At 34.5% G+C, this 23069-nt stretch overlaps 1 protein-coding gene and 1 long non-coding RNA gene across 2 annotated transcripts; both read right to left on the bottom strand.

The window, feature by feature from the left end:
* Nucleotides 1-3234: 3234 nt before the first annotated feature.
* On the bottom strand, nucleotides 3235-4277 carry LOC128032412 (uncharacterized). The gene is made up of 2 exons (XR_008188524.1): nucleotides 3896-4277; nucleotides 3235-3519 (listed from the first exon to the last, which is right to left on the bottom strand). It is a non-coding gene; the product is annotated as an uncharacterized LOC128032412 (long non-coding RNA).
* A 13591-nt stretch (nucleotides 4278-17868) lies between these two features.
* On the bottom strand, nucleotides 17869-19797 carry LOC105800358 (2-methylpropanoate--CoA ligase CCL4). Its single transcript, XM_052621036.1, has one exon. It carries the CDS (start codon nucleotides 19694-19696, stop codon nucleotides 18011-18013), a length of 1686 nt encoding a protein of 561 aa, XP_052476996.1. The 5' UTR covers nucleotides 19697-19797; the 3' UTR covers nucleotides 17869-18010.
* Between the last annotated feature and the right edge of the window lie 3272 nt (nucleotides 19798-23069).

Genomic DNA, 23069 nt, shown 5'->3' with positions numbered 1-23069 from the left:
TGGTATAATAATAAATTTAGCCTTTAAAATTTACACATTCTATCAATTTAGTTCTAATTTAACAAATTTATTCTACAATATTTGTTTAAATATTGAGGTTGAATTTGTTGAAAATTTTAAAATTAAGGCCAAAATGACAAAATATGTAAACATTGAAGACGAACTTTATTATTATACCAATCAAAATTATGTGCAATTGACATAAAACATTAACCTCAAGACTAATTGTCTTTAATTGCTCACTTTTGAAATTGATAGGGATTAAATTGCTTCAATTTTTTTAGAGGGACCAATTTATTCGATTTCAAAATTGAGAAGTCTTTTTACTTTTGTTTTTTTTTTTTTATGATTTTGGTTAAGTTAGCCAAAAATCCTAGAGCAACTCGAAAAGGGTGGTTCTAGTGACATCTTTCACGTATGAAGCCTTGTAAGTTCTCCTTCAATGAAGAAGGTTAATATTATTGTTAAGCATAATGATTTAGTTAGTCCTTCAACTTTATAAAAAAAAAAAAGGTCATTTTATTCTTTATTTAATTGTTCATCTCTTTTAACCCTTAAACTTTTATTGTTTGTCAAATCACACTGAAATAGATGGATAAGTTAACATTTGTTAACTTTGCTGACGTGGCATCTACGTGGATTGTCTTGTTAATGTCACATCAACAGATAATTAATTTTTTAAATTTTAAAAAAATTCAAAAAATTTATTAAAATTATTTAAAAATTAAATAAAATGTTTTTTAATATTTTTAATTTTTTTAAAATTAATTAATTGCTTACATGGCATACATGTGGACTGCCACATGAATGCTACATCAACAAGGTAACAGATGTTAATTTATCTATTTTAAGGTGATTTGACAAAAAATGTAAGTTTAAATGGAGGGCTAAAATTATTTTTTATATGGTCAGAGTGTCAAATAAGTCATTATGTCTTATTTATATAATGAGTGTTTAAGGCTTCTAAATGGAAATTATATCAATAAAAGAGATCCTTAATCTGATTTATATGAAGCAGTGAGTTCAAATTGTGTGACCCATATCTTAATATTCAATAAATAAACCTTGAAACTTTTTAGGACACTCCACAAGCATTGAAATGCAAATAAACCATATATATTTACTTTGGATTAAGGAAGTTTGTCTTGTTCACCAAAACTTTGAGTTTTCAAAGCAGCTTCAACGAAACATTTTTGGGAAATTTGCTTAGGCCCCGTTCTTTCTCACGTTTGAGAAGGAACCAAGAACAACCTCTTTTTCTCTTAAAATTTCTCCATCAGAAAAGGGCTTCTCTCTAGATGGAGAAGCTAAAAATTTCTCATTTTCTTCAACTTGAACTGCTTTTGGATGATAATTGACCAAATTAACTTGTCTTCTCCCAAAAATGTTTTTTCCCCTCTGTTGGTTCCCCAAACGTTCTTTCCCCTCTGCTGGTGAAATTAGAGCTTTATACCCAATTTCTTTTAGTGGCCGAGTTATCCCCGCAAAATATAAATTATACTTTTTTTTATACAATTATAGGTATCTCGTCTATTTTACGACATCAATTTGATCATAGTTAAATTTAAATTAACAGTATTAATAATTAAACTTAAATTTTAAAATTTAGAAAAATGGAAAGAATAAAATTTTAAAAATACAAATAGAAACTAAATTTCAAATTAAAATTATTCTTGCTATGAGACATTGGGATTTGTTCATTGGATGAAATCTTTTGTGATTTTTATATGTTTCATTCATTGAACCTAAGACATGAAAAAGATAGGTATCGATACTAAATTATTAATTTGTATGCAACATGTACACCACGTAAAGATAAATTAATATAGAAATTTTAATTTTCTTTGAGTGGACCAAATTATTGTTTTATTTTTCTTTTAGGTTTATTAATTATTATATGATGTGTAAGTTGTAAATTTAGTTTTTATATATTTTTAATTTGGTTAATTTTAGTCGATTCACTTTTTATATTTTGAAATTTCAGTCATTATCAAATAGTAGTTGTTAAATTTGTTAAGCTTAATTATGTTATTTCTAAAATCTTATATGGCGAATATATTATCACATGTGTAATGCCATATCAACATTATTTCTATATAATACTCAAGAAGTCATGTTATTTTAGTTTATGGATTTAATAGCTATTGTTCAAGTCGGGACTAAAATTTTAAAATTAAAAGGATAAGGACTAAAAAGATCAAATTGGAGAGTATAGACTAAATCCATAACTTGTTGAATTAATAGTAAAATTTAATCTAACAAATTTAATTACTATTGTTTATGTGAGGACTGAAATTTTAAAATTTAAAAATAAAAAAATTAAATTTAAGCAATTTAAAAATATTAAAATTCAAAATTAAGTACATTAAAATACAAAGTTTAAATCCATGAATTATATAACAACATTTCTTGTAACAATTTTAAATACATATCTTAAAACTTGTAAATCAACAAATAAACCCAGCACATTTTAGGTAGAAGTTAAAAATAAAATAAAAGTATTAAATTGATCACTACTATAAATTAATTAAATAATTTTATATTTTACCATTTAAAATAAATAAATTAAAATTTCAAAATATTAAAAAGAAGGGCACAAATATCAACACATCATGAATATTACGTGTTTCTAAATTAAATTATCAAAATATAAAAAATATATTATTATATTTAAACCCAACTATTTTAACTTTATCATTCCAATCTATCTTTAGTGTGTCCTAATCTAACTTTAACTGAATTAAATTACAAAATTTATGATTTAACAGTTATAATAATTATTAATAAATATATTTCTGATCATGAAAATTTTAAAAATATCATTTAACACGTGAATACAAAATACCAAATTTTCTTGTTTTCATTTCATTTCTCTCTCTTTAGTCTTTTCCGTTTCATTTCATCCTTTTCTATCCATCTCTCGTTAAGGAAATGTTTTTGCTTTCTTTCTCTTTCTCACTTCTTTCTAATCAGCAACTCAATTATTAATAATATTTTTATCATCAATTTATGAAGAGTTATACGTGATCCAAGTATATGGTTAATAAAAAGAAAATGTGACAATTTTTAAAGTTGGTATAATGATAAATTTATTTCTTAACGGTTATACGTTGTATCAATTTAGTCCTAATTTTTAAAATTAACTCTTAATGTTTACACATTACCTAATTTTATACCACTGATATTACATGTTAATATAATTCATTAAACAATGTGTAAATTAGAAATAAAATATATATTTTAAAATTGTTTAATTAATATTAAACTAGATAGACACCAAATACATTGCTTTCCATATTGTAAGGGCCTATTTTTGCCCGGGGCCCAAGTACTAAACAAAAGCCTAGCAACCTAAACCCAAAGACCCAGGGCCCAACAGGCCCAAAACCTAAACAAATTTCAGTAAAAGAAGAAACCCTAGTGTTTCTTTGCGCCGCTGCCCCATGTGCGGTGTCAGCACACCCACCGCTCGAGGTAGCCTCCTTTGCACCAAAACGGCAAGTTGACCTTGCCATGTACCTGTAAACAGAAGACAAAAGTAGAAGAGCAACAGGGATGATGGCAGAAACGAAAGCAAAAGAACAGCAGAAAATCGCAATGTAAACGGCTATAAAAGCCGAATCAAACAAATGTAAAAGGGGGGCTTTTGTTTTTGATTTTCGGTATATAAAACCGATTATATACAGATTGTAAAGGGGGGTTTCTCTTTTTAAAAAAAAGGGGACACCAGTGAATAAAAAGCAGATCAAAAATTAAAAAGAAAGGTTGACTCTAGTTTATTTTCCTGTTCTTGTGTTCTTATCTATTTTACTTTATTTTCTTTTTTCTTTTTATTTTTTGTTTATTTTCTGTAATCTTTCAACAAAAACGAAACTAAAAAGAAAGGAAAAAGTACCTGACTGCTTCGAAGGGCCGGCGTCGGAACCCCGCCTTCGCCGTCTCCGGAATCGAACGGGGAGGGGCGTCTCTTTTTTTTTCTCCTGGTCCCGCGGTCGAGAGGGCCTAGCCTTCAGGGACGCCGCGAAGGGAAGGCCAAGAGGCCCTTCTCGCAGCAACTCCGGCCACTGGCCAAGGTGGCGGCGACGGTGGTCTGAACTTGGGGGTTGAGTGGGGAAAAAGGAGAGAAAAGGAGGCTGAGGGTTTTATTTCAGATTTTTGGGGAAAAAGGGGCTGAAAATGGATTAAAAAAATGTTTTGGGTTTAAATAATAAAAGGAAAACGGTGCCGTTTTGAGGCCCCTTACCCGCGCGCGACCCGACCCGCTCCAGGGGGTCCGCGCATTTTCGCGGAATGGGTTATTTACAACCCTAGTCCCTCCGCGTTTATGGCTCTCTTAATTTACTCCCTTTTCGTTTGTTTCATTTTTTTAATATAGCCCCATAATTTAATTTTTGTTTCAATCTGGTCCTTCGTAACGCTGCGTTTTGGAGTGCTTGGTCTATTTACCATTTTGGACCTCCCTCTTTCTGCGCGTGTCACAGTTCGGTCCTTTTGTCCTTTTTATTTTTGAATTTGCCCAGTATTTTCATTTTTATTTCGATTTAGTCTTTTTTTAGCAATTTTATTGTTTAGTTAATTATTTGAATGTTATTATCATTACATTTATTATTATTATTATTGTTATTTTTTATTACTATTATTACTATTTATTATTGTTAATTTTATTCTCCTCTTATATATTCGTTACTATTGTATTAATATATTTATTATTTTAGCTTTATATATATTTATAGATGTTTACATTCTCTTATATTTTATAAGCTTAAGGTATATATTTGCATGTGTATATTTTATAATTTATTTACACATATATGTACGTACCAAAATATATATTTGTATTATTATTTTATAATATTTACACATACTTACATACATACTTATATATTTTTATATATGTTCTATAATTTATGTATACATATATTTATATATATACATACATTTTTAAGCGTATATATTTGTATATGTACGTTCTTATATTTTGCACTTTTTAATTTGATAGACATATACATACATATATATTTTATCTTTTCGTGTTGTTTTTGTCTTTCTATTTGATATTTATTCATTTATTTATTCATATGTTCGTTATTATTTTTAGGAAATGTTTTAGTTTTTCTTTTATTGTTTATTTATTACTTCATAAACTTGATTCTTTTATTTATGTATTTCATTTTTTATTATTGCTTATATTATTTGTGCTTGTATCATCATCATCATTTTGTTATACAAGTTAATATTGTGTTTATTCCTACCATTTCATACTCAATTAATTTTATTTAATATGGTTTTAAAATAAACAAAATTTTGTATTTTAAAATTCGAGAAGATCGTACCCTAACTTACTGGGTTTCGATTTTCACAATAAATCTAAATACACAAATCTTTTCAAACTCAAGTTTTAAGCGATCTCGGGAATTAAAAAAGATCGTGTCTTAACTTACTGGTCGTGATTCTTTTTTTAAATCTGAGATAGCCAAATATCTTTTAAATAAGCTTTTTTATTTGCGTATCGGGAATTCGAGACATTGTGTCCTAACTTACTGGATATGATATTTTTTTCTCGATTAGCGTGAAATATGCCCCTTTTTCCCAAAAAATTTTAACATTTTAATACAAGGATCGCATTTTGAAATCTTTTTCAAGTTTTCAAATTTTCGACATCAAGACATTAACTAATCAATTAGGTACCAATTTTGGGCGTTACGAGGGTGTTAATCCTTCCTCGTGCGTAACCGACTCCCGAACCCGTTTTCTGAATTTTGTGGACCAAACTTCTTTTTTAATAAAATTAAATTGTTTGTTAAAAACAACCATTTTTACGAGGTGACCCGATCACACCTTATCAAAAAAGATCGGTGGCGACTCCCATTTTTCGTTTTCATTTTCATTTTTCAAAATCCAAGTCGACCCCTTTTTCATCAAAAAAATGGTGTCAACAGCTTGGCGACTCCGCTGGGGACAAACACGAGAGTCAAGCCACGAGTTGATTACTTTTTGTCTTTTTGTCAAAAATCAAAAACTTAGTTTAAATATACGATCCTTTCGTTGCATTTTTATTCATCTTTATTACGATCCTCATCATTGTGATTTATAATCGCTGTGTTAGTTTAAGTTCGGATATATTTCTGCGCATGGCATTGCATGACCGTTGATCACACCCTTTTAAGTGGGAGTGAGAAACTACGCATTCGTGAGGTTTTCACCTCCGCATGGGATAGTGAATCACTTCCGGGATACATTCGTACCTATGTCTTCGTGAGATTTTCATCTCCGCATGGCCATAGGGAAATGTATTCCCCTGAGCTGAACTCGGTCTGCATGAGTCTATAATGGGTGAGGATCGAGGAATCTGCTAGTTCGGGTACCCTTGCTTTAGAACCAAACCTCATATAGTCGACTTAGGAACTTAACCTAGGTAGAGTCACTCCAAACCCCTAGTATCTACCTGATTAGGTACTTTTTTTGTTTTCTGTGCTTCCTTCTGTTTTGTACTAACCCCTCTTGTTGTGTTTTGCTTATGATTGCATTGCATTGCATTTGCATCTTAGGAAAGAGATATGGATTCAAGTTCGATTACTAAATTAGAAAGCTTGTCATGGAATACGAGTTTCTTGATAAAGTGGAAAACAATACGACTTTCCGAACATATTCTGAGGATTCAAGGCGATTGTCTAAGAGCCTTCGACGTCCCAACTCCCTTAAAGAAGCTGACGACCTTATGGACAGATGGTGGATCGCGACCAAGATCAAGAAAATGAGCTAGTAATGGTATACATTAGAAATTGGCGAGATTATCTCAAACATGCGCATGAAGAAGAAGATAAATGTCGTTTCTTGGAATATGAGGGTGAGGTCGTACATGTATCCGTTTTATGTAAGGGAATTTGTTTTTTAGAAAAGTTTCCTAAATGTAATTGAATCAGAATCAATGTCTTTTTAGGCATTCATTTCATGCATCTACATATCATCATATACATTAAAGTTTTAAAAAGGGAGCCTAATTAATTTAAAATTATGACAGAATTACCCTGGAAACTAACCAAAATTTGCCAACTGTTTATCACTACGGTACCCGTCGCAAGACAAAAGCCATGGATCAAAGATTCGAAAGACTCGAACAACTCCAAAAGGAGATACAAGAACAAATGCAAGAGCGGTTAGAGAAGATTCAAGAAGATATGAGGAACGAAATGATAGAGTCTCAAAAAAGCATGATAGCTGAATTGACGCAGTTGTTGAAAGGGGGAAACGACAAAGGAAAAGACCCCGTGGTTCATATAGAGGAAGAAAATAATGATAGCCCTATCTATCCCCCAGGTCTCACTCCTCATCATGTGCAAACCCAAGCTGAGGTACAACCACGCAGATCATCTGTTACTATCAGGCCTCAGCAGTTTCAGACTGGTGCCTCAATGCCAGTAAATTTCCAAACTGGAATAAGTTCTCATCTCGGAGAAGCCCCTACCAATCCCATAGTACCCGATTTTGACGAAATGATGGGAAAAGAGAAAATAAAGGAAGAACTGTCGAGCCGATTGGAAGAAAGATGTAAATGGCTCGAAGAGAAATTCAAAGCCATGGAAAGTAGCGAGAATTATCATGGGAACGACGCTAAAGACTTGAGCTTAGTCCCAGATTTGGTACTACCCCACAAATTTAAAATGCCAGAATTTGAGAAATACAATGGGACTAGTTGCCCAGAAACTCATATCACCATGTTCTGCAGACGTATGATTGGGCACATTAACAATGACCGATTACTTATACATTGCTTCCAAGATAGCCTCGTAGGGGCAGCATCAAGGTGGTACAATCAGTTGAGTCGTGCCAAAATCAGATCATGGAGGGACTTAGCACAAACATTTATAAAGCAATACAGCCATGTAGCCGATATGGTCCCTGTTAGAATCACCCTCCAAAATATGGAGAAGAAGCCTAGTGAAAGTTTTAGGCAGTATGCACAGAGGTGGAGGGAAGTTGCAGTCCAGGTTCAGCCACCCCTCTTGGAGAAAGAGACAACAATGCTCTTTATCAACACATTAAAGGCCCCGTTCATCACTCACATGTTGGGAAGTGCTTCGAAGGGTTTTTCAGACATAGTCATGAGCGGTGAAATGATTGAAAGTGCCGTGAGAAGTGGAAAGATCGATGCTGGGGAGAATAATAGAAGGTCAGACTTAAAGAAGAAGGAAAACGAGGTGAGAAATGTGAACACTTACAATAAGGTGATTGCTAGTCAGCAAGGTTCATCTAGACAAGAACCTTGTGTGAAACAAGGTACTGAGAACCTCCAGTTTACGCCAATTCCGATGATGTATAAGGAGCTGTATCAAAAGTTATTCAACGCGCGCATTGTTGCCCCTCTCTATACAAAGCCTCCACAGCATCCGTACCCCAGATGGCACGATGCGAATGCACAATGCGAATATCATGCGGGAAATACGGGGCATTCGATAGAAAATTGCATTGCTTTTAAAAAACTAATTGAAAGGCTTATTAGTATGGGCGTCGTTAAATTTGATGATTCCTCTAGTGCGGAAACTCCATTACCCAATCGTAATTGATAAGTGGAGTGAATGCAATGCAGAAGCAACTGAAGAAGGGACCCTGTTAGATATTTGCCCTTATAAACGTGGAAGTGTTCTAAGCAATTCGACTGCGGAAGAAAACCCTATAGTCTCTAGAGCTTTTTTAAAGTAATGTTCAGAACATTTTTGTTGTTCTTAGCCTAGAAATGATAGAAATTCCTTTGTGAAATATGCTTATGTCTGAACGTTATTATTTTAATGAAATACATCTTTACGATTATTTTTGAGCCGATATTTTCATTCTTTACGGATAATTCTATATTCTTTCATTCTTTTGGATTTTCTTCCAAACCATCATTCATTCATAATCATATTGTAAATAATCATTCATAAATTTATACATTCTTTTGTATATTCTTCGGTGCATATTATGAGTCCTCAGATATCAATGACGTGAATGACTCTGCTGTAGACCCAGATTTTTCTTTTGAGCAAGGCATGTGTTTAGAGGGATCTCAGGATTTTGAAAATGACAAAGATTGTAGCTTACCTCCGGACTTATTGAGGATGGTTGAATAAGAGGATAGACAGATCCTACCTCACAAAGAATCATTACAAATTGTAAGTATGGTAAAGATTAGAATTGACCTGTCCTCAAAGATGAAGCAAAACTTTGTTCAAAGATGTCTTTGTAGGATCATGCCAGGATATGCCGGGTTAAGCGCCGATAATGAAATCTGCGCAACAACACAATGACAAAATTTACAGTGTGAATGACGCAATGAAAATTCTTTGCCGGGGCAATGCCTTTCTTGATTAACTCAGTATAGCTTTGCCCGTTTGAAGTCGAGTTTCTATCTCTTCAAGTTTTGTTGGATTTTATCCTGATTGAAGAGAAGGGTCCAAAGTTTTCTATCGTAGTTTCGCCCCAGAAGGTTCTATGAAAGAAACCTGATACCAAAGAGGGTTTTTCGCATACAAGATGAAAGTAAAAACATTGATTCTGATTCGAAAGGGTTCACATTCAAAAAAAAAAATCAAAAGCAAAGTCAAAAGCAAAAAAGTGAAATCAATCAAAGTCAAAACAAAAAAGAAAAAGAAAAGGAGAGGCCAAGGCGAAAACCCGCAAAAGGCAATTTGTGAGCAAAGGCGGTTTTGAGTTGAAAACCCGAAAGGGGCGACTCAAATTTTGAGTAAAATGAGGCATAGACATCACCATTATCGAAGACTTCTAATGGGCACTGCTTCGCTATTGAGATCATTAATTACTTCATCAAATGGATAGAGGCTACTGCATGCGTCAATGTCATCATGTGCCGATATAGAACTCCAGAGAGGATGGTATTGGAAATTGCATTGAACGTGAATGATAGCACGATAGCTGAAGGCTGTAATTAGTTCAAAATTAGACATCCCGGTTTGTCACTGTACTGCAAGACAATGGATTTTAAGAACAAAAAACAAAAGAGATGAAAAAAGAAAATGAAAAATGAAAAATGAAATAGTAAAATTAAGAGGCTAAGGGGAAAACCCGCAAAGGGAACCTTAGGCCAAAGGGGATTTGAGTTGAAAACCTGAAAATGGCAGCTCAAATATTGATTAAAGTGAGGCATGAGGTAATCAAAGCAACTTGAATCTTGACCAATTTAGGCATATGGTGATCTTTCTATGCTTGAATCAACAGGAAAGGATAGGCGACATCTTGGGGCATCGACAGAACACTGTAGATCTTCTAAACACATGTCCAACTCAAAATGGTCTTCAGAAAGTTTGTACAGGGAAGTTCAAACTGCGATATCTGTGGCACCCAATTCTCATATTATTTGTTATTCTTGGAATACCTTTTTCCTTTCCAAGATATACATTCCCAATTAATTTATTTGTCGTCCTTCTTTACTACTTTCGATAATTTGTTCTTTCGAGCTATGCTCAGAACCAACTTTATTCTTATCCATTGTTATGACCATTTTTGCAAGCGTGTTGCATTGGAATAATGATTAATGGACTAATAAAACTTTCACAAAGGAAGTTTTGCATATTACTCTTAAAAGTTTCTAAATAATATAGGAGCCTGAAACAGGACTATTGTTTAGAACACACCAAATTTAAAGGTTGAAAATTTGATAAGGAATAGTCTAAATTTGGACTTTCTCTTTGGATTTTGTTGTCAAATGCATTAAATGACAAGATGCCATGTTGGTGATAAAGCTTAAGTAAACAAGCAAGCAATGATCACCAGGCAAGAGGAAGAGGTTACCTCGGAGAAGAGAGATTTCATCTGGCATAAGTTTTTGATACGACACCTTGAGAATGGTGTAAGAAACCAGAATGATTCAGGTCCTGTATCCTTGAATTGTGATAAAGCCATATTTCTACCCTTGGATTACAGTGGGAGAATGATGGTACAAGTTTTGCACCCCAATGAATTAAACTTGGAGGTTCACAGTGGGGGGCAACCTGGCTAAATGTTTCTTCAGAAAAGTCAGTCAAGTAAGAAGGTGTTGTAACAACATTAGTCACAAAGCCTTAATAAATTTCGAGTAATGACAACCTAAGCAGGATCATTCTTGGAAAAATAAAATTCTGCATTCATACAAATACCGTTCACACACGTCTAGTTAGGAGCATTTGATTCATTCTGATCATGTCATCCTAATCACTAGGTACAATTAGGTTCATAAAATAGAACATACAGGTCATGTTCCCCTGAGAACAGATCAATGAAGTTGTAGATCTTGCCTTCCTTGGTTAACAGCGAAGCAGATCAAAAACAAAGCCTTGCCTTCATCGGTTGCAGTGAAGCTGGTTAAAGAATCAGATCTTGCCTTCTTGCATTGACAGCGAAGCAGATCGAAGACACAAACCTTGCCTCTCTCGGTTGTAGTGGAGCTGGTTGAAGACAACAGATCTTGCCTTCCTGCCTTGATAGCGAAGCAGATCGAAGACACAAACATTGCCTCTCTTGGTTATAGTGGAGCTGGTTGAAGACAGCAGATCTTGCCTTCCTGCGTTAACAGCGAAGCAGATCGAAAACAAAGTCTTGCCTCCATCGATTGCAGTGGAGCTGGTTAAAGAAGCAGATCTTGCCTTCTTGCGCTAACAGCGAAGCAGGTCGGAAACAAAACCTTGCCTCCATCGGTTGTAGTGGAGCTGGTTAAAGATCGTATCAGATCTTATCTCCCTAAGCAGTAGTGGAGCAGATCGAAGACGGCGAATCCCATCTTCCTAAGCAGTAGTGAAGCAGATTTAAGCCACCAGTCCTATCTCCCTAAGCAGTAGCGGAGCAGGTCGAAGATGTTAGATCCTATCTCCCTAAGCAGTAGTGGAGCAGATCGAAGACGGCGAATCTTATCTCCCTAAGCAGTAGTGGAGTAGATCGCATCAGGTCTTATCTCCCTGAGATTACAGTGGAGCAGATTGAAGCTAGAAATCCTATCTTCCTGAGATTACAGTGGAGCGGATTAAAATAAAGGATCTTATCTCTCTGAAGTTACAGTAGAGTAGATCGCATCAGGTCTTATCTCCCTGAGATTACAGTGGAGCAGATTGAAGCTAGTAATCCTATCTCCCTGAGATTACAGTGGAGCGGATTAAAATAAAGGATCTTATCTCTCTGAAGTTACAGTAGAGTAGATCGTATCAGGTCTTATCTCCCTGAGATTACAGCGGAGCAGATTGAAGCTAGTAATCCTATCTCCCTGAGATTACAGTGGAGTGGATTAAAATAAATGATCTTATCTCTCTGAAGTTACAGTAGAGTAGATCGTATCAGGTCTTATCTCCCTGAGATTACAGCGGAGCAGATTGAAGCTAGTAATCCTATCTCCCTGAGATTACAGTGGAGTGGATTAAAATAAAAGATCTTATCTCTCTGAAGTTACAGTAGAGTAGATCGTATTAGTTCTTATCTCCCTAAGCAGTAGTGGAGCAGATCAGAGACGGTGAATCTTATTTTCCCAAGATAGTAGGGAAGTAAATTTAAACCACGAATCTCGTTCCCCTGAAGTTGCTATGAAGAAGATTGAAGTTACACGTCGGATATTTTTGAAGTGCAGTGGAGTAGATTGAAGCGACAAGAAACCGTAGATTGAAATAAAACTACTTGAAGAGGAGAAGCGTCAAAAGAAGTCAAGACTCGTCAAGACCGGGCAAAATTGGCCCTCTCGAAGTCTTTGCTCTATTCTCGTTACACGACAATGAGCAAAGAGGGGCAGCTGTAAGGGCCTATTTTTGCCCGGGGCCCAAGTACTAAACAAAAGCCTAGCAACCTAAACCCAAAGACCCAGGGCCCAACAGGCCCAAAACCTAAACAAATTTCAGTAAAAGAAGAAACCCTAGTGTTTCTTTGCGCTGTTGCCCATGTGCGGTGTCAAGACACCCACCGCCGAGGTAGCCTCCTTTGCACCAAAGCGGCAAGTTGACCTTGCCATGTACCGTAAATGAAGACAAAAGTAGAAGAGCAACAGGATGATGGCGTAAACGAAAGCAAAAGAACAAAGAAAATCACAATGTAAACGGCTATAAAAGCCGAATCAAACAAATGTAAAAGGGGGCTTTTGTTTTGATTTTCGGTATATAAAACCGATTATATCTGATTGTAAAGGGGTTTCTCTTTTTAAAAAAGGGACACCAGTGAATAAAAGCGATCAAAATTAAAAAGAAAGGTTGACTTTAGTTTATTTTCCGTTCTTGTGTTCTTATCTATTTTACTTTATTTTCTTTTTTCTTTTTATTTTTGTTTATTTTCGTAATCTTTCAACAAAACGAAACTAAAAAGAAAGGAAAAAGTACTGATCGCTTGAAGGGCGGCGTGAACCCGCCTTCGCTGCCTCCTAATCGAGCAGGGAGGGGCGTCTTTTTTTTCTCCCGGTCCCATGATCGAGAGGGCCTAGCCTTCAGGACGCCAAAGGAAGGCCAAGAGGCCCTTCTCAAGAAACTCCGCCACTCGCCAAGGTGGCGGCGACGGTGGTCTGAACTTGGGGTTGAGTGGGGAAAAAGGAGAAAAAGGAGGTGAGGTTTTATTTGATTTTTGGGGAAAAAGGTGAAAATGGATTAAAAAATGTTTTGGGTTTAAATAATAAAAGGAAAACGGTGCTGCTTTTGAGGCCCTTACCATGCACTGACCGACCAGCTCGTGGGTCCGCGCATTTCATGAATGGGTTATTTACAACCCTAGTCCCTCCGCGTTTATGGCTCTCTTAATTTACTCCTTTTCGTTTGTTTCATTTTTTAATATAGCCCCATAATTTAATTTTGTTTCAATCTGGTCCTTCGTAACGCTGCGTTTTGGGGTGCTTGGTCTATTTACCATTTTGGACCTCCTCTTCTGCAGCGTGTCACAGATTCGGTCCTTTTGTCCTTTTATTTTTGAATTTGCCCAGTATTTTCATTTTATTTCGATTTAGTCTTTTTTAGCAATTTTATTGTTTAGTTAATTATTTGAATGTTATTATCATTACATTTATTATTATTATTATTGTTATTTTTATTACTATTATTACTATTTATTATTGTTAATTTTATTCTCCTCTTATATATTCGTTACTATTGTATTAATATATTTATTATTTTAGCTTTATATATATTTATAGATGTTTACATTCTCTTATATTTTATAAGCTTAAGGTATATATTTGCATGTGTATATTTTATAATTTATTTACACATATATGTACGTACCAAAATATATATTTGTATTATTATTTTATAATATTTACACATACTTACATACATACTTATATATTTTTATATATGTTCTATAATTTATGTATACATATATTTATATATATACATACATTTTTAAGCGTATATATTTGTATATGTACGTTCTTATATTTTTGCACTTTTTAATTTGATAGACATATACATACATATATATTTTATCTTTTCGTGTTGTTTTGTCTTTCTATTTGATATTTATTCATTTATTTATTCATATGTTCGTTATTATTTTTAGGAAATGTTTTAGTTTTTCTTTTATTGTTTATTTATTACTTCATAAACTTGATTCTTTTATTTATGTATTTCATTTTTTTTATTATTGCTTATATTATTTGTGCTTGTATCATCATCATCATTTTGTTATACAAGTTAATATTGTGTTTATTCCTACCATTTCATACTCAATTAATTTTATTTAATATGGTTTTAAAATAAACAAAATTTTGTATTTTAAAATTCGAGAAGATCGTACCCTAACTTACTGGGTTTCGATTTTCACAATAAATCTAAATACACAAATCTTTTCAAACTCAAGTTTTAAGCGATCTCGGGAATTAAAAAAGATCGTGTCTTAACTTACTGGTCGTGATTCTTTTTTTAAATCTGAGATAGCCAAATATCTTTTAAATAAGCTTTTTTATTTGCGTATCGGGAATTCGAGACATTGTGTCCTAACTTACTGGATATGATATTTTTTTCTCGATTAGCGTGAAATATGCCCCTTTTTCCCAAAAAATTTTAACATTTTAATACAAGGATCGCATTTTGAAATCTTTTTCAAGTTTTCAAATTTTCGACATCAAGACATTAACTAATCAATTAGGTACCAATTTTGGGCGTTACGAGGGTGTTAATCCTTCCTCGTGCGTAACCGACTCCCGAACCCGTTTTCTGAATTTTGTGGACCAAACTTCTTGTTTTAATAAAATTAAATTGTTTGTTAAAAACAACCATTTTTACGAGGTGACCCGATCACACCTTATCAAAAAAGATCGGTGGCGACTCCCATTTTTCGTTTTCATTTTCATTTTTCAAAATCCAAGTCGACCCCTTTTTCATCAAAAAAATGGTGTCAACACATATACTTCATATGGCTAACTACTTGATATCTCTTAATGACAATTAACTCATTTTTATTAGCTTGGGTCGACTACTATTGATAAAATAAATCAAAGCTTAAATTTTTTTTTGAAGCAGTTAGACTTGAAACTTTGTTGAATTAATGAAATGGGTGCTTTTTATTTTCAATGATTTGAATAGGTTTTTTTTTTCAAATTTTGGTTTATTTTTTTTATTGTTATTTTTCAATTTTTCATTAAGTCAAACATAAGGATAACGTTGCAAATGGATGAAGTGGTAGCATTCTAATTCCTCCTGTTTACCAACGAATCGTTTGATTTCAGCTCTAGCAACCCATAAGGCAAGTTCATTCATAACTCTGTTTGAAATTTCAAGTTCCCAAGCCATTCAATTTATCCATTCCCTGAACTTGACTAAGCATATTGTGGCTCTAGCTCTAAAAGTTGATGATTTCAAAGGTACTTTCATTTTCCTTTTTGTAGTGGGTTAATTGAACAAATGGTGAAGCTCTCTTTGTTTGTCGAAAACAGTAACAACAATGACAACAACAATAACAAGAGTAGCTCAATTGAATCAACTTTAAACAATTCAAGCACAAATCTTATGAAATTGGTGAAGAGTGAACCTGTGAAGACTGAGTCATCTTAGCCATTAGTGTTCAATCCAACAATGGAGAGTTACAGTATTAAGAGAAAAGAATGAGAAAGAGGGAAAACTATTGTCTTGGGCTTTGGGGTGTTTCCATTTTTAGTATTTTTTTTTAAAAAATAAATTCAGTTGATGAATTTTTTTAATGCTTTTTAGGTGAAATTTTACAAAGAAAAGCAAAATCGCAAAAAAAAAGACAAAAATACAGAATGTATAAATGTTTGATGGTTAAAGTTGCTATTATGTTTGTTGAGGGGAGGTCGGAGTCTTAGACCTTCAAATAGTGGAGGTATTGGGCTTAGGGTGTTTATGCTTGATTTTGTCCCTAGGTTTTGTCTCTTGGCTCCGGGGAGAATCCAAACAGGTCCATGGAGTTTAAGGAGCAAAGAAATGTGAGCATTTGGCCTTGGTGGGGTTTGAATCCATGCCCTTATATGACATTAGTGGGTACAAACACTATCATTGATGTTTCCTTATGATGCACTGTAACGCACATCCATAAATGCGAGTACACACATGTGTGAACATCTAAGCAACATGGACCATACTAGATAGGCCCAAAAGCTTGGTAATCCATTTGACCTGATAGGCTCGCTCGACTTGGGTCAAGGTTGGACAAGGATTTTTGTACCTCGAGTCGGCTCGTATTCTATTTAAATAATATTTTAATTTAAAATTAAATATAAAATATAAAATATCAATATAAAATATATTTTTATTATTGTATTATTTTTTAACAGTAAAATGAGTTTTTTTTTGGTAGATCAAGCCTACTCATTGGGCATGATTTTTTTTTTGAAAACGAGGCTATTATAACCTCCCTCTTGACTAGGGGTAATTGTTATACCTCCACCCCTTAGAGACAACCTTTTGGCTTACGTCAAATAAAGGTCATGCTTATCCTTGAGATAAACCCTTTGAGATACTCATTGACTTTGCATTCACATAAGTACAAGTAGACCTCACTTATTAGTTGTCACCGGTTATCTCAAATACCACATTCTATTTGAAGTAATTAAAGCACGTCCAATCGTCACATTACTTAGACCTATAGTGGCAAACAACTTGGCCACTCCCCTTGACTCACCAATAGGGACATGCCACTTGATTTCTCAGGATTGTAGCTAAGGGTATATAGACCTTTAACCCCTGACTAATAAAAGATCTTTTTCTTCTTCTCTCTTTCTCTCTCGCCCTCCATCCTCTCCATTCTCTAAAACTCGACTTAATCACCACTATTACATAGACAACCCCTATGGTGGGTGGCTCTCCACCTTGACATAAACGAAGTGAACTGTCGAATAATGATGCCATCTCTACCTTATCTAATCCCAACATCAATAACATCAAATTTAAAAGGTACTACATCGTATTTTTGTTAGCCAATTTAACATTGGCGACTAAAAAGAAAAATTAAATAAATTTTTTATAATTGATAATAAGTAGATTCAAAAAGAGAAAAATGGTCACATCAATTATAGCACCACGCTTTTGTCTACATCAATATAGCACGACGCTTCATCTCTTTGTTTTGTCCTTTCCGGGTGTTCTTATCAGCTTACGGAATTAGTACTATAATAAGCTAATATACCGACTTTTTCCTTGGTGCCCAATATTTTATGAAACTAAAAACACCGACTTTCTTTGACGCTAAAATCTCCTTTAACTTATACACTAAAGGCGCTGGAGATTCTCCATCTATATATTTCTTGTTGATTTTGAAGGGTAGTTTTTGTGTAATTTTTATTTTTAATATAATATCTAAAATTATTCCATTAAATGCGCTTAAATAACGCACTCGAAATCCCAGAGATAAGTCTCAACTCAATCCACCAACGAACTTAATTTTTAATATATTGTAATAATGCAGTCGAGGCACTAAGAATAAGACTTTATGAAAGTTTAATGTGTTATTAATAAAGCCCGTACAGATCGTAAGAGTATTTTACTAAGTCATAAATTCAGCTTTCACTACTATTTCATAATTACGGCAATCCGATGTTGATCATGCAGATAGTGAGTACCAAGGGAGCTTACATCCGACTCAGCCGTGAGGAAGATGACGAAGGACCCAGCGCCTTCGCCATATCTCTAAGAGCAAACTTCTGAACCTTCCCCGTCGACGTCTTGGGCAATTCTTCCTTAAAAACCACCGTTTTGGGCACCATGTAGTGTGGCAACTTAGCTCTGCAATACTGTATTATGTCCTGCTCACTCGGTTTCTGAGTCAACTCATTTTTCAAACTCACAAACGCGCAAGGAGTCTCTCCCCAATACTCATCTGGTCGAGCCACTACCGCCGCTTCATTGATTGCCGGGTGATTGTACAGAACCGACTCAACTTCGACGCTGCTCAGATTCTCGCCGCCGCTGATTATAACATCCTTTGAACGGTCTTTGATTTCCATGTACCCATCGGAGTGCATAACGCCGACGTCTCCCGTGTAAAACCACCCATTTTCTTTCATGCATTTGTTGGTGGCGTTTGGGTCTTTCAAGTAACCCAACATGACAGAGGCGCCTCTTAAAACGATCTCCCCAAGAGTTGACCCGTCTCGTTTTACACTGAGTCCTGACTCAGGGTCCACCACGTCCGCTTCCGTCATTCCGATGGTTCTCACTCCTTGCCTCGCTTTCAACCTTGCTCGCTCCGTCGCCGGTAGCTTGTTCCATTCCCTTTTCCAAGCGCAAGATACCACAAGCCCTCCCGTTTCGGTTAACCCGTAACCGTGACTCACGACGAATCCGAGTGACTCGGTCCTAGACAGCACTGCCGCCGGCGGTGGAGCTCCGGCGGTAAGGATTTGAACAGGATTTGGGAGTGGCTTAATTTCAGGGGAATTGGATAACATGTTAAGCACAACAGGCGCTCCACACATGTGAGTGACACCATGTTTCTTAATTAAACTATATACGGTGGAGGCATCGAATTTGCGAACACAAACATTGGTGCCGCCGACGGCAGCCATGCCCCAAGTGTAACTCCACCCATTAGCGTGAAACATGGGGAGTGTCCATAAATAAACTGGTTGTTTTGGAACCTCCCAATCGATTAAAGAATCAACGGTCATGGTGAAAATTCCTCTGTGACTATGAACCACTCCTTTGGGGGATGATGTGGTGCCTGATGTATAGTTCAAAACAATCGGACTCCACTCACTTTTAGGCCTAATCCATTTGAAATTAGGGTCGCCTTTCTCCACCAGGCTCTCGTACGTGCAACAGAAGCGAGAATCAACGGTGGATAATGAGGAATTGGAACCCCCGGCGTCATCGTGATCGTCTTGGATTAAAACGAGAAGCGGGGGGGATTTGTTAGGGGGGAAGAGGGAGATGGCTTCCAGGGCGAGAGACTGAGAGAGGGTATCGACGAAGAGGAGCTTCGGTTCACAGTGGCGGAGGAGAACGGAGACTGTGCGAGCGTCGAGACGGGTGTTGATGCAGTTAAGAATAGCACCAGACATGGGAACGCCGAATTGAATCTCGTACATGGCGGGGATGTTGTAGGATAAAACGGAGACGACGTGACCGCTGCCGATACCGATGGAGGAGAGGGAAGAAGCTAGCTGGAGGCATCGGCGGTGGGTTTGGGACCAGGTGAAGGAAGTGTTATTGTAGATGATGGAGGTGCAATCGCCGTAGACGGTGGCCGCCCTTTCTAAGAAGCCTAATGGAGTGAAAGGGAAGCAACTTGCAGGCCTTGGCTTTAGCTCTTCCATAATTTTATTTTATGTTATTTTGGGTGTTCTTCGTCTTTGAAGCGTGGAAGTAATTCTGTTTTGCTTTTATCCTTTTCAAAGTTGCGTTACGCTTACATTCTCTTTGGGGATTGGGGGCTTTCCTACAAGTGTATTTAAAAAATAATATATAGTAAATAATAAAATATATACCTTTGAACGAAATACATATAATATCAAAATAAATAAAATAAAACGAAATTTAAACATAAAAATATATTCGATCAAGAATACTAAATGAATATATTAAATAAATACAATTATTTATTATAATATTGTCGTCAATTCTAAGTTGGTGTCGACTGTGAAGTTAATTCGTGACACCAACTCAATCAACAACTTTATTAAAGTATATAATTGATGGACGTAATGAAGTAAACATAATAAAATTAAAATGTATACAAAAATATTGAAGTAAAACTTTAGTTGAGTAATAAATTTAAGGTTTTATTAATATAATTGGCATATTTTTTTATTTTTAATAAAAGATTAAAATATCATCAAATAATATAATTTATTTTTAATATAAAATGATATTTAGTAATTTTCCTAATCAAATTGGTGCACGGTTCATCCGTGACCATGGTAGTCAGTATCGGTCGTATTGTTTCGATCCTAAATTGGTAAGTAGTCTATGTTCCTGTTCGATCAAAAATTTGGTGTGTTTCGGTCAATATTGACTTGTACCGATTAGTACAAAATTTGATATTTTAAATTAATTTTTAATTTTTCTACAATTATATTTAAAATTAAAAAATATTAAATTAAATGATTGAACCTCATTAATAATTTTAAAATTTATATTTACATATAAATAAATTTATATGGATGTAATTGATGTAATTGAGATATATCTCCAATGAGCTTGCTGTTGTTGATGCATGTGTTGTAACATGCTCATGATTTCAGACTGGTCTGATTGTGCAACAATTTTGGATGATGGAAAACTGGGTGTTGGCTCAGTCCATTCAGGTTTAATAGGTCCGGTAGGTGTTGTGAAGTCAGGATAAATGGTTGGTTCTGGCTTAGGAACTAGTTTTGACTTATCTGAATGATCAGGTGGTTTTGTCTCGGATGGTTCATCAACTGGTTGCTTCTACATAGCAATGCCATCCCTTATCGAGTTGTCTCAAATTTTCCCATATCTCCAACAAGGTTGCTGTTGTTGATGCATATGAGTTGTAACACATTGATTGTGTGAGACAGGCATAAGACTGAATCATATGAAATAAAACCATGCCTTTGCTGTTGGATTCAGAAACTCTTTCCGACAAGTATGACTATCAGATTTAGAAATTATCCATTAGTTCCAAGAATTGTAACTTCCTTTAATATTTCTTTCAATAACTCCCCATCAACGCATTTCAACATTTTCATATAATCATCATTTTTTATATTGGGTAAGTTAAAGAAATCATTAATAACTTTAGGTGCAAAAGATACCTTCCTGCCTTGGACAGGAACTTCTGTTTCAATCGATGAAGTCAAATTTGCATAGAGTTCCAGAGCCAATTTTGTAACAACCCGTTTTCAGTGAAATCGGAACAGTGGTTTCAGGACCACAAATTTGAAGTCTAAAGAAAATTTAATTTAATATTATTTTATGGTCTACAGTATGATAGAAATATCGTATGAAAATTTCGTTAACAAATTTTACCGTTTACATGCCTAGCTTGATAAAAAGGACCAAATTGCATAAAGTGCAAAAGTTGAATTCTAGTAGTTAAAGGTATCAAATATCTATGGAATTTAAAATTGGAGGTCTTTATGTGGATATAAACCATTTAGAGGAGTTAGTAGATAAGGTTAATTTTGGAAAGTAAATGATAAAATTATGATAAATAAATAAAATAAAACAAATTATCATCATTTTCATCATCTTTCCTAAAATAAAACATGGAAACCCTAGCCATGGAAGCTTGAATATATACAAGCTTATTTTTCTAATTAGGTGAGTATTCTTTTCCGTTTTTAATGATTTTTATGTTTAGAGATCGTAATAGCTTAATCTAGCTATCTCGGGGATTAATTAGTAAAATTGTTAAAGTATTAGGGTTTTGATATGGTTGAGTATAGTTGAATTTTGAAGTTTTATGGTAAAAATGAAAGGTTTTTGTTAGATAAACAACTTTTGTAAAGAGAATTTTGATGAAATTATGATTTAGGGACTAAATTGAAAAGATGAAAAATGTATGGAAAAATTCTAAAATTTGTGAAAAATATGGGCTGCTATTGATATGTATAAAAATCGGTTAGACTTGAAATAAGGATTAAATTGTATGAATTTCATTATCCGAGCCTATGGACTAAATCGTAATTAATTAAAAGTATAGGGGCAAAATAGTAAATTTTCTAATGATGTGTATTAGATTGAATTAAATATGAATTGTATTAAATTGAGTTAAATTCATTCGTATAGATCTGGATAGACCTAGTATGAAATTGGATCGATGAAAAGAAAAAGTATAGGATCGGTAGCTTACAAATCTACGTATACTTGACAAGGTAAATTCGTGTAACTAAATTGTATATTTGTGTGATTTGAATTGAATATTGTTGTGTGTGATTTGTATAAATTTCCATATATATTATTGATCACATATCGGACAAGTACAGAGTCCCGTTTGAACCTTAGAAATTCGATAAATACAAATGACATGTCATTAGGGTTCCCGGATTGGTTGTGGTCCTGCATGTGTTGCAGACACATCACAACTCTTATGAGCATCCTGATATTTGGCTCTCACGAGCTTTCAGATTAATGACTCTATTGAGCTTCCTAATTTATGGCTCGCATGAGCTTCCCGTTATATAGCTCACATGAGCTTTTCGTTATATGGCTCGAAAGAGCTTCCCGTTTACATGCTCGTATGAGCATTCCTGAATATAAATTGACGGATTATAGTTTTGTGCACTTTATGTGTACTTCCCATGTATCTAACGATATTTTAAATGGTTCAACGGGCACAGTTCTGTTACAAGATTATATGAGAATGACATGAACTTTTACTGGAAATGATATTACATGATATATATTGAAACTTGAAATGGAATGATACATGTATATGGAACTTTATTGGTGATTATGTTCACCCATATTTATGGAATATTATATGAGATTTACATGGCTAACATGTTGAGGATATGTGTATATGTTTTTGGCCAAATTGGTTTGGATATGTTATGAATGCTTACCTTAAATGTGAATAAATGGTAAGTTAAATTCCATGTTATACAAACTTACTAAGCTTAAATGCTTACTCTGTTTTATTTTCCATGTTTTATAGTAATTTGGAAGCTCGATTTGGTTAGAAGTTGGTCGGAGCTACTTCACACTATCCATCGACCTTTTCAG

Source organism: Gossypium raimondii, chromosome 9 (assembly GCF_025698545.1).
Source record: "Gossypium raimondii isolate GPD5lz chromosome 9, ASM2569854v1, whole genome shotgun sequence".
Taxonomy (NCBI): domain Eukaryota; kingdom Viridiplantae; phylum Streptophyta; class Magnoliopsida; order Malvales; family Malvaceae; genus Gossypium; species Gossypium raimondii.
The sequence above is the reverse complement of the archived record's forward strand: the minus strand, read 5'-3'. Positions and strand labels throughout refer to the sequence as shown.

What these genes read in the sequence shown, in the direction of transcription:
- LOC105800358 (XM_052621036.1), bottom strand. Translation starts at nt 19,696, where the DNA reads ATGGAAGAGCTAAAGCCAAGGCCTGCAAGTTGCTTCCCTTTCACTCCA.